The sequence below is a fragment of the Rhamphochromis longiceps genome, linkage group LG20 (genome assembly GCF_057381845.1).
Source record: "Rhamphochromis longiceps isolate RC_006_pf linkage group LG20, R_longiceps_female_GT1.1, whole genome shotgun sequence".
Taxonomy (NCBI): domain Eukaryota; kingdom Metazoa; phylum Chordata; class Actinopteri; order Cichliformes; family Cichlidae; genus Rhamphochromis; species Rhamphochromis longiceps.
Genome location: NC_140576.1, coordinates 36,938,003 through 36,948,851, shown reverse-complemented (window position 1 = coordinate 36,948,851; position 10,849 = coordinate 36,938,003). Strand labels below are relative to the sequence as shown.

The 10,849-nt window shown below is 43.1% G+C and overlaps 1 protein-coding gene across 2 annotated transcripts; it reads left to right on the top strand.

Annotated features, from left to right (window-relative positions):
• Positions 1-3,204: 3,204 nt before the first annotated feature.
• mrgbp (MRG/MORF4L binding protein) lies at positions 3,205-8,579 on the top strand. Of its 2 annotated transcripts, XM_085394423.1 has the most exons (6): positions 3,205-3,409; positions 5,855-5,976; positions 6,068-6,149; positions 6,258-6,332; positions 7,147-7,432; positions 7,531-8,579. In XM_085394423.1, exons 1-5 carry the CDS (start codon positions 3,268-3,270, stop codon positions 7,386-7,388), a joined length of 663 nt encoding a protein of 220 aa, XP_085250549.1. In that variant the 5' UTR covers positions 3,205-3,267; the 3' UTR covers positions 7,389-7,432; positions 7,531-8,579. The 2 variants fall into 2 exon arrangements, with proteins under 2 accessions (XP_085250549.1, XP_085250548.1); XM_085394422.1 differs by having other exon boundaries at positions 7,147-8,579.
• The last annotated feature ends 2,270 nt before the right edge of the window (positions 8,580-10,849 follow it).

Sequence of the window (10,849 nt, the reverse complement as noted above, 5' to 3'; positions counted from 1 at the left end):
GTAAAAAAGTCTGGAGGCGTGGGAACTCTCCAGATGTGGTTCTTTGTTTCCGGGTGTCTCCGCTCACCAGGCGCTGCTCACACTGCCGTCTGCTCCGTCAGCATCAGCTTCTTCTACTGGTTTTATCTGTATTTGTTTCTTATAATAGGCCAGAATTTTAAGAGGGGAAACCCCGGCTAACAGGTTCAGTTTTTTAGGTATACAGTTATGTTGTCATTTGTTAAAGCTGTATTGTGTTTACATCCACTTGTCTCCATGCTGACTGTACATGTGAGTTCTCCCTGTCTGTCCAGCTGTTTGCCAGAGAATAAATCTGCTTTCCAATCAGACCTGTGGTGCTAACGTGGCTTCAAGTTAAACCCTGCAGCTGTAGGTCGTAGGGCCGTACAGCTGAGGCTGAGAAAGGAAGTAGAAACAGTCCGAGTATTATAGGTTTTTAACCTAAAATATGGTTCCTGTTCCTGACGAGGATCAAGTAGTTGGTTTGTTTTGGAATTAGGAAATTGGAGGTGAATTGGTGCACAGATGAGAGCTAATATCGTAGACACGTCTATAAAAGATGAAAGAGTTCCAGTTGTATAATGTGTTGGATTAGTTAGATGAATAGTTTATGGCTCTTCCCCAAAGTCAAGAGAGCTGCAACAAAGTCCCACGAGGCTCATCCAGTCTTAAAAGCTTCCCTCTGAAATTCAAGAGAAAGTATTAATTTAGTTTTTGTTTTGTTTTTTCTTCAAAAAACACAACGCAGGTTGTTTGCTATAAAGCGTTGAGGCCAATGTGTGACCAGCTGCCACTGGGACACAACTGAATACAAGAGCAGCAAATTTAGCTCAGTAATAACAATCCAACCACCACCTCTCGCCCAATGGTAGCTGGGATAGACTCCAACCTGCCTGTGAACCTGACAATAAGCAGAAGAGGATGAATGGATATAAATTTATATAAATATTTAACTTACATACTTGAGTAAAACTGAGTTGCTGTTATCGCTGCAGCCCACACGTTAGCAATCATTGGTCTACGGCGTCGGTCACTAGCTTAGTTTAAATGTGAAACAGCAGGTTTGACCCGTCTGTGGCCAGTGAGCACGTCAGACCTGCCCTCACTGATGCCACAGTGGCTGTCCATCTTTTATTTACAGTCTCTTATGAAGGTTCTGGAGCTTTATTGCTCAGACGTGTAACAGATACACTTTTTGTGGTGACAGAAAAATGCCAGTGTGGTTTTGTGGAAAATGTTTAGAAACCAAAAGCACAGTTTGGATTTCTTTGTTGAAAACGAGGGGGCGACTTGAACTCCAACTGTGGTTCTTTAGTGAGAATAATTAGTTATAGCTCCAGGTGTGAATACTGCAGTGCAGCCACTCGTAATAAATAAATAATGATGACAAAAAGTAGTTAGAAACTAAAGGTACAAAATATTTTCCCTCAATTTCGCTCCTTGCTGTCCCTTTCAGTTGGAGTGTGTCTGGAATTTAATCAGCTGCACAGGTGAACTTTTTCCTGTGTGGATAAATAAAAACTGGATTCTTGGTTTTCAGTCTTAAAGTTCTGGCCTGTGAGAGGAGAAGAGCAAAAGGAGGAGGCGGCAGACTGAACTGCCTTCACTGCCCAGCAAGAGGCATCATTCTCACACCTTATTGGTGAAAAGGTGCAATGGGAGGAGCTCCGTGGCTTCTTCGTTTGATAAGCAGTGAGAATGAGCCCAGGAGGCAAAGTGTCACAGGGTGTTTTACAAAAGCATCCTCAAACTAGGATCAAACTCAGAAAAATAGCCAAAAAGAATTCAGCAGAATCGGAGACATGGTGACTGTTGGCCTGTGTTACAGGTTCATTTCCAAAATCTGCTGCTTGAAACTGCATTTCCCATAATGTCAACATATCCTACAACTGTTTCCACGGGATAAGCCAGTGAGCTTAACCTAATGCAAGTACAACTGCAATTTAATGTAATTCAGAGTTTCAAAGTAAAGGTTTAAACGGAAAACGGTCCTAACTTGTTTTTAAATAAAATCATATGCAGTTGCAGATAATTACAAAGTTTTCGGATGCTTGGAAAAACCCTGCCTAACTGAACATAATCAGCCTCACGTTAATACTCTCAATGTTATTGATTGTTATGGATGCTTTATTAAGAGATGCACAGTTTTGTATCAATGTAAAAACAAAATGCTCTTATTCAGCTCAGTGAAGTTCAGTAGCCACTTAATTTTAAATATAATGTACCTGAAATTGTTTTTTTTTTCTTCCTCTCTGGTTGTATTTGTGGTGGCGGCCGTTTTACGGCGCCAACTGTATCCGTTTTATTTGCAATAAAACTTTTGGTGTTTTGATCACCGCATAGAGAAGCATAACCTTTGAGTCTGGCTGCTTCTATGACTCCTCATCCACTGCTTGTATGTTCACCTTTAGAGATTTGGTGCTTAACAATTTAATTACTTGGCAAAATAGCACCTGAAAAAGTGCATTTTTTTATTATCACGACAAAGTTCATTTGTTTGGGCATTTATACATATACTAAACTACATTGTCTTGTTTTGAGAACCACGGAGTAGCTACAATAGATCTCTGAGGAACTCCTAATTTGGGGAGATAATATATTTGAGGCTTGTAATTTGATTTAAATCTGATGTCTGACAATGGTAAACTCACTGATAAATTGGTTTTAAATTTGTCTTTTGAGGCTTTAAAAATATGGAAATATCATGGAAAATAAAATTGTTTAACATAAATTTGAATGTTGATGCCAAAAAATACAAATAATCCTATCTCTGATGCTCTAGTAAAATTAAAACAGTAAAGTGTCTGGCTTGGAAAGAAACTTAAGTCCAGTCGCTTTCTTTGCGACTTCCTCAAACGAAAGCAGTTTTAATGTCTTTTAGGTCCCTAGACACTTTTACTTAGTTTTATTGAATTATTTACTAGATTTGGGGAACAAACTTCACTTTTCTGAGGTGTCTCTATGCCAAACACATGCCACTTGTAAGAGAAAATTCTAGAGCCATCTTTATGTGGCGTTTTAACGGACCGTTTATCATTTAACTTTGACGGTCACTGAAACTGTAAGTGTAGGATTAATATTGGAATTTGTTAAAAACAAATAAATGAATTTACCTCAAAATTCGGTTTTAAATTTTTTTTCACTCTGGCTATTTTTTGTCGTTTTATCTTGAAATCCGATACCCGGAAGTCTTACTACGTTTCCGGTTGCCGATGCTAACGGTGCACGGTCGTTTGCTTCTGGCCAGTTTTAGGTTTTGCCTTAATAATGGGAGAAGCTGATGTGACGCTGAACCAGACCGACGAGAAGCCGCCGGATTCGGCGTTGGCTCCCGGAGAGGACTCGGTGGTGTGGAGCCACGAGGTGGAGGTGTGCCTGTTCCACGCGATGATCGGACATAAACCAGTCGGTAAGACCAGAGCTAACGTTAGCATGCGGCTAGCTGGAGCATCTCCTCTAGTTAAACCAGTTTAACTTGGACTGCTTTCGGGAGCCTCTGAATCAATATGTAAACACTAGGAAACCGTTAATTTCAGTTTATTGCAATAACAGGTGTTTAATGGAGGATGCTTATTTAAAAAGTTAAAAACCAGAGATTTCGCCTTGCAGGTGAGACACTTAGGTTAGCAGGTCAAGAGTGAAACTGATTCTAAGGAGGAAAACGATTGTTAATTGTGTTTGGCAGGACAGAGAACCCAAAGAGGGAATTACACGCTGACTTCGAGATAAGTTGAATAAAAATCGTGAGATCAGCTGAGCTGTGCGGACTCTGAGGTTTACTGCTCTTTGTTTGTTTACTTCACTGCATCCAACCCATGGCCAGTATTAAGGAAGCCTAACCTAACTCATATTACACCGATACCTTTGACCAAACCTAACAGTGCTCATCAACACCACAATCAGATTTAACCAACTGCTGCCTTTGTTTCCTTTAATGACGTCGTGTGTTAGTGTTGATCTCATCAGTATTTGAGTTCCTCTTTGTTGGAACAGGTCTTGATCCTTATGTTACTTTGGAGTCTTACTGCTGTTACAGTCCAACTCAATTTACTTGACTTCTTTTAAGGGCCCACCACTGTTGCTTTTAACTTTTCTAATATTGTTTTTGCATTTATGCATTTTGAATTTATTTATTTATGCATAAAATACCTTCATACCGTGTACATTGTAACCCATTTTTGTAATAGAGCTATAATATTGCCTTCTGGATTAGGGCTGCCACAAACGATTATTTTGATAGTCGACTAGTCACCGATTATTTTTGCAATTAGTCGACTAATCAGATCATCATCCATTGGATGTAAAACGTGCAGCTTATTGCACCAGCAGCATCTGCTCTTATATAACTATCATTAGCTTACAGCTTGAAGTGTTTAAGGTCTGTGCTAACTAAAAATAAAGACAAGATGATAGTTTATTAAATTGTAATGAAATTTGCAGATTGTTTCGGTGAAGTTTAATAAACTCCTTGCTATCTAAAATATAACAGGACACCGGAGTAAATTCTCCAGCATCTCACACTTCTGATAATCAGCTGTCTGCTTGACGTTTATTCAGCTGTGTAAAAACTATAACTATAACAGATTTACTCAGGAACAAATAAAATACTAAAAAAGCCAAACAATAACATTTTGAAGTTATCTAAGTGACTTATGTATGTTTAACCTGAGTAGGAAAGATTGCGGTGGGTTTGAAAACGATGTGCTGGGAGTCCGGTGTTCTCACGGCTCTAGTGAGCCTAGCCCCCGGCTAGCTATCGAGCTAGTGGGTAACAGACGTCTCCGAAAACGTCGGAGCGCTTTTGAAAATATGTGTTGTCTTGGTAAACTGAGCAGATATTTGAGGTTTACACAGCTACATTCTCGCCTGAAAATATGTTAAACGTTTATTTTGTGACCCAGAAAGAATAATAAGTAATATTCAAACTAACTAGCTGCCGCCATTGTTGGAAACTGAGCTGGGCTGCGCTATGAATTCTGGGACACAGCTTCTTCTTCTTCTTCTTCGGGGTTTAACGGCAGCTGGCATCCTTGTACATGCAGTGCTGCCATCTTCTGTTTCAGTCCATTATTACACTCTTAAATCCTGCTACTTATTCCTGCGTCTCTCAGGATCTTACAAAGCTTCAAACGACGCGTCGACTATTAAAATCAGTCGTCGACGATTTTGATAGTCGACGTAATCGTGGCAGCCTTATTCTGGATGGATGCAAACTGCATTTAGTTGCCTTGTACTTGTGACATGTGCAATGACAATAAAGTTGAATTCTATTCTATTTCCGGGTAAAATAAAGTCCAGGTGTTTGGAAAACTACACCACTTTTCTTGTACGTCCAGCCTGGTTCCTCGCTGTGTGAATGGTTGAATGCAGTGTGCAGTTGAACATGCTTTGAGTGCTCAGTAAATGTGGAAAAGAGCTGTTTAAGTTCCAGTACAGTTACAGTTTCACTTCATATTTTTCCAATTTTTTTTTTATTTTTATTTTTGCTCCTGCAGTTTTGTAAGAGTAAAAAAGTTCAAAGAAGTCATTTAAAAATCCAATTTTGGATTTATGTGTAAACAGAGTGACTCAGTATTTTCAAGAAAGAAAACTCTACAAAAAAGAAGAAAGGTGTATAAAGTAGAGAAGCTAAGTCCCTCTAACTGAGGGAGGAGGATTATAAAGGATTTGGGTTCCTCTATAAAATACAGCTAATATGAAAAGTTATGGTCCAATAAATGTACTGATCTGGCTTAGCTGGCCTGTAGGTGGCTCCGTCAGACTGCAGGAAGGCAAAAGAGCTGATGCGTTAATGTGTTTCCTGGGAAAAAACAGTGACCATGATGCAGTGCATGCTGTGTGTCTCTGTCTGCAGGCGTGAACCGTCACTTCCACATGATCTGCATCAGAGACAAGTTCAGTCAGAACATTGGACGGCAGGTCTCCTCCTCCGTCATCTGGGACCACCTGGGAACGATGTACGACATGCAGGCGCTGGTGAGGATGTACACACACATGCTGAGTGTTTGTTACATGCCGCGCTGAACGCGGTCATCACCACTGAGACTGTCATTTCTCTGTGACGCAGCACGAGTCGGAGATCCTGCCGTTCCCAAACAACGAGAAGAGCTTCTCCCTGCCCGATGACATCATCCAGGAGGTGAAGGAAGGTGAGGGAACTGCCGTCAGAAATGCAGCTTTTTTAAATTGTTTACACCAGTACAAAAAAGTTAACATCGTTTCTTTGTCTAAACGGACGCTAATTTGTGCGTTTGTAGGGAAGCTGGGCTCAGAGGAGGAGTCCAAAGAGGAGTTCAGGATGGAGAGAGAACCTCCAGCTACACATGAAGAAGGTACCAGACTGTGTCTCGCATTTAAGGTGCAGTCAGCTGGGGCGTCCTGGCGCCTCAGCGGTTCTTTTACACTTAAATTCAGAGTTAGCTGCTCGCTTTCAGACACATGTGCATGTGATCCACTGGGTTTAAACAAATAATGCACAGCTTGATATAATCAAACATATATTTCTGACCTCTCCTCACGGAGAGCATTTTGATACATTTTGATAGCATGTGAAGTCTGAAAAGGTTAAACCGACTCAGAGCGTCAACCATGTGTAAGGCTTGGAGGTTTCATTGGGAGCTGCTAGAGTTGGTCGATCCGCTCTGTAGTCCAGTCGTTCCATCACACCTTACACCCTCCAGCTGCTTCTGCTCGCTGAGCAGATGATAGTGACACTTGCAGAAGTTTGTAAAGTCAGACTTTGGTCAGAGCACAGCGCCCACTAGAGGACGTCTGGCCGTCGGGCGACCCTCGTGATGTCTGTTTCTGATTGTTTGGTCAGAGACATCAGAGACATTCTCACCAGTGTCCTGCTGGAGGTCATGTTGTAGCTCTGGCTGCACTCATCCTTTTCCTCCTTGGATAAAGGAGCAGATACGGGCCTGGAGGATCCACAGCAAACGTTCTGCTCCAGGTGTCGCCTCGTGCTACCAGTAGTGACACCGACACCAGCCAAGTGTAAATCTAATAAAATCAGTCAGAAAAGATGAGGAGAGATTAAAGTCCCAGCAGTCTTAGAAGAATATAAGCGACGAGGTGAAGTTTGTGCAGTCTGGAGAGTTTAGACCACACCAGGTTTTAATATGATCCTCCGTCTCTCTGCTTCAGGGAGTAACTCCTCTGTGAAGATGTCGGAGCGAACAAGCAGCATTCGGGATAAGGAGAGAGAGCGAGACAAGGAGAAGGGAGGAAGTGACGGAGGATTGTCGTCAGCGGCGACGGGAGGAGGCGGCGGAAGCGGTAGTGGAGGGAAGGAGGCAGAGAAGAGGAAGAGGAGTCGAGCGGCCGAGAAGCTCCTGTCGTCTTCCAACCCGGCGAGTCCGGGAGGAGCCAAGAGGAGGCGCACCTGAGCGGGGGACGGACAGAGACGGAGGAGCGCGGTGGAGAGAAGGAGGTGAATGTTGCTGCTGCCGTCGCAGAAGCCGAGCTTGCGAGCTTTGTGTCGTGTAATCCTGGAGTGAGGTCGTCTAAGTGCTCTCTGTCCTCTTACAGTCGCCCCCTCTGTGGCTGCTCTCTGATTGGCTGCTTGTCACCCGGCACCTGTGCTTTCATCTCATCGTGTGATTACAGTGGGAGGAAGCGACACGTCTGGAAGCGCCTCTGGAGTGTTTTTAGCGTGCAGACAGCTGACCCGACCGCAGCGTGAGCGGCGTGTGTTGTCTTATTGTTTTTAATGCCAAGGTTGGAGTTTGCCCCGAGTCTTGCCTGTCAGGCTACAAAGAAGCCATCCAGGAGTATTGAGCACATCGTCGTAAACTCTGCTACAGTTATGTCCTGTTGTTGTTTCCTGCCTTTTCTTTTACCTTTTTAAAGCCGTTTCACCTTGTAGTGAAGCAGGAAGTGGAAGAACGTTCCAGTTTTCCTCCATTTTCATTTAAACTTTCTCGGTTGTACAGAGGAGGGAAGGAGCCCGGGTGAGACGGGTTTCCAACCTTTACGCTCTTTTCGCTTCAGTAGAAACGAGAGTAGAAGTGAATATTCCAGCGTGCACCTGCGATCAGAGTGCACGCCATGTTCTCACAGCGTGTGAAATACAAATAATTGAGTCTGTTTTATGTTCTGATGATCATCTGCTTAGAGCAGTGGTTTAATGTGACAGGAGGTCAGCATGTTGGCTGTCTGAGCTGCGTGTTTGTTGCTGCAGTGACTGTTTTTAGTTTCTGATCATCTGAAACTGCAATAATTGTGTTTCTCTCTGAACTGGACGTGGCAGCATGTTGTACTTTTGTTTCTGTGTGAGGACACGAGCAGCTCCGAGTGATTCCAGTTATGTTTTTTAATCTTTGTTTCATTTGTGTCATTTGAAAATGCGTCTTCTGTGTATTTAGTTTAGTGTCGGCTTGTTTTGAGGCCACGAGAATCAAATGTTCCCTTTAAGTATTTTTGGGGTGTTAATTTATGGCTGCTGATGAGCTGATGTGTGAAACAGCTGTTTGTGTCATTAAAGCTGAAGCCGAGTCTCCCGTCATTCATCGTTTTCCTGCAAAAATGTTTGTAAAGAGCTGAATGTTTAAACATTAAAACTTCTGCCCCTCTTTTAACTCCAAGTTTGTTTTGTTTTCAACAAAGCGGTCGACCTTTAATGTGAAGTTTCCAGACTGTTCGCCTTCACATTAAAGCTCCACAAAGTCTGATATGTCTGTGAAGGTTCTCAGTCATCCAGGTCATCGTAGTCTAAGGAGCTTGCAAAGAAAAGCGTCTGGACTTCTTTAAGTTGCTTGAAGACGTTTCACCTCTCATCCGAGAAGCTTCTTCAGTTCTAAGGTCAAATGGTGGAGAATCCCAGATATAAACCTAGTGGGAGTTTCCCCCCACAGAGGGACAAAAGGACCCCCGATGATCCTCGAATCGCCTGAGCCAAGGTGTGAAACTGGGCGTGGGTCCCAATCAGCCAGAGTTTCGGGTGAGCTCATTGTGAAACCTGGCCCCACCTTATCATGCGATTTCCTGAGGTCAGATGGCCCAGGATGTGAGTGGGCGTTAAGGCGTCTGGGAAGGATCTCAAAACTGGATTATAGATGGCAGAGAGTTGGTGTCGTAAGCCCCGCCTCTGTTCAAAGATGGTCGCTCACAGTGGACATAGATGCTTCTTTCACTCCTCTTTCAAACCATCTGTCCTCTCTGTCCAAAATGTGAACATTGGCATCCTCGAAAGAGTGACCTTTGACCTTTAGATGCAGATGGATCTGGGACTCTCCACCATTTGACCTTAGAACTGAAGAAGCTTCTCAGATGAGAGGTGAAACGTCTTCAAGCAACTTAAAGAAGTCCAGACACTTTTCTATACAAAAGTCTGTAATTAATACAAATCTTCTAAATCGTGTCATTTTTGCGCCTCAGCCGTAAAAAGCTCACGGGGCATGTCATCGCCTCGCTGGGTGGCGTGGACGGCGAGTTTGTGAATGTGATAACTCGAGAACGAAACGACGTAGGATTTTCAAATTAATAGCATAACTGCAGCTGCCAGGAGGCTGAGGGCTAACACTGTTCTTAATAGTGCACCTAAAAATGAGACATCTATGTTAATCATAAGTAAATAATTTAAGCCTCTTTACTGCTCATGAGAAGCAGAGCTCCAGTAACTCAGTGTTAGAATATTTCATTTTCACTTGAGAGGTCAGAGGACGGACGGTTGCTCAAAGGTCCGAAGTCCTCTTCTCAGGTGAAAGTAAACTTTTTCTTGTTTGTGAAAATCTGATGATTTGTGGTGTCGTCTGCTCGTGTGGTTGGTCCGCTGTGCTTCATCACATCCAAAGCCACCGTTTCGTTCTCCAGGGCCTGCTGCTAAAACTTGCACCAAATGTTTGGAAGAGCACAGTTTGAACCCCACAGAGTCTCGGCAGTGTTGTTCAGAATGAGGTGTGAAAGATGTGATCCAAAAACACAGACCAGCTGAAGGTCGCTGTCTAAACATCCTGGGCTTCAGAGACGCCGCAGCAGCCGCGAGCTCGACGCCTGATGCTCGGCAGCAGTTTAAGGCAAAGGAGCTTCAACCTACCAAAGTAAAATGATAAAGCAGTTAAAGTCTATTTTAAATGTGCACCACTGATTCGTGTCATTAAAAGACCTCTGCATCTTCTTTCTGCTGCAGCAGTGAAAGTCTTACTGAGACTATTAATGACAAACAGCCTCTGTGTGAGACGCTGTGACATCATCAACACTGGACATAAACCTGTTTCTGTTCTGTCCTGTACTGTCGTCAATAGAAAGTTAGGAAAGTACGACATTTGAAGATAATTGCAGAAACAACAAACACGTCAGCATTACTGCTGCTGTTAGAGCCTCGGCTGTTTAAGCTGCAGTGTGCTCATGCAGACACAGGGGGGCGACCTCCCCCTGCAGATGTCAGCAGCTGTGCTGCTCAGTAAAACATGTTCAGGTACAAAATCAGTGCCAGTTCAATGTTTGTCTGCCATCCTGATATCAGTGGAGCAAACTCAGGCCTGTGGCTCTTACTGCGACTGTTGTGTTTGTGTTGTGGGCACCTGCACATGGAAATGATCGTGTAAGTGAAGCTGGTACGATGGGCTCGCTGCTCCGGGCCACTGAAGACGCAGCTCATGAAGTAAAGTGAGTTTGATGCCTCTGCTCTAAATAAGTCTGAGCGAGTTATGAGATGACGGGAAAATTCAAAACAAACTTCTGGACTTATTTTTAGATTTTTATGAGACGTTTGCTGTTTAATATTAGAATATTTGATCAAAGATATTGTATGATTTGATGCTCGTGTGCAGGCCTGTGCCTCTGCATGAAATGGCCTGTATTTATATAGCGCTTTACTAGTCCCTAAGGACCCCAAAGCACTTTTACA

Coding starts and splice junctions, on each gene's coding strand:
- mrgbp (XM_085394423.1), top strand. CDS start 3,268: ATGGGAGAAGCTGATGTGACGCTGAACCAGACCGACGAGAAGCCGCCG. Junction 5,977..6,067: donor TGTACGACATGCAGGCGCTG/GTGAGGATGTAC, acceptor TCTGTGACGCAG/CACGAGTCGGAGATCCTGCC. Junction 6,150..6,257: donor CATCCAGGAGGTGAAGGAAG/GTGAGGGAACTG, acceptor GTGCGTTTGTAG/GGAAGCTGGGCTCAGAGGAG.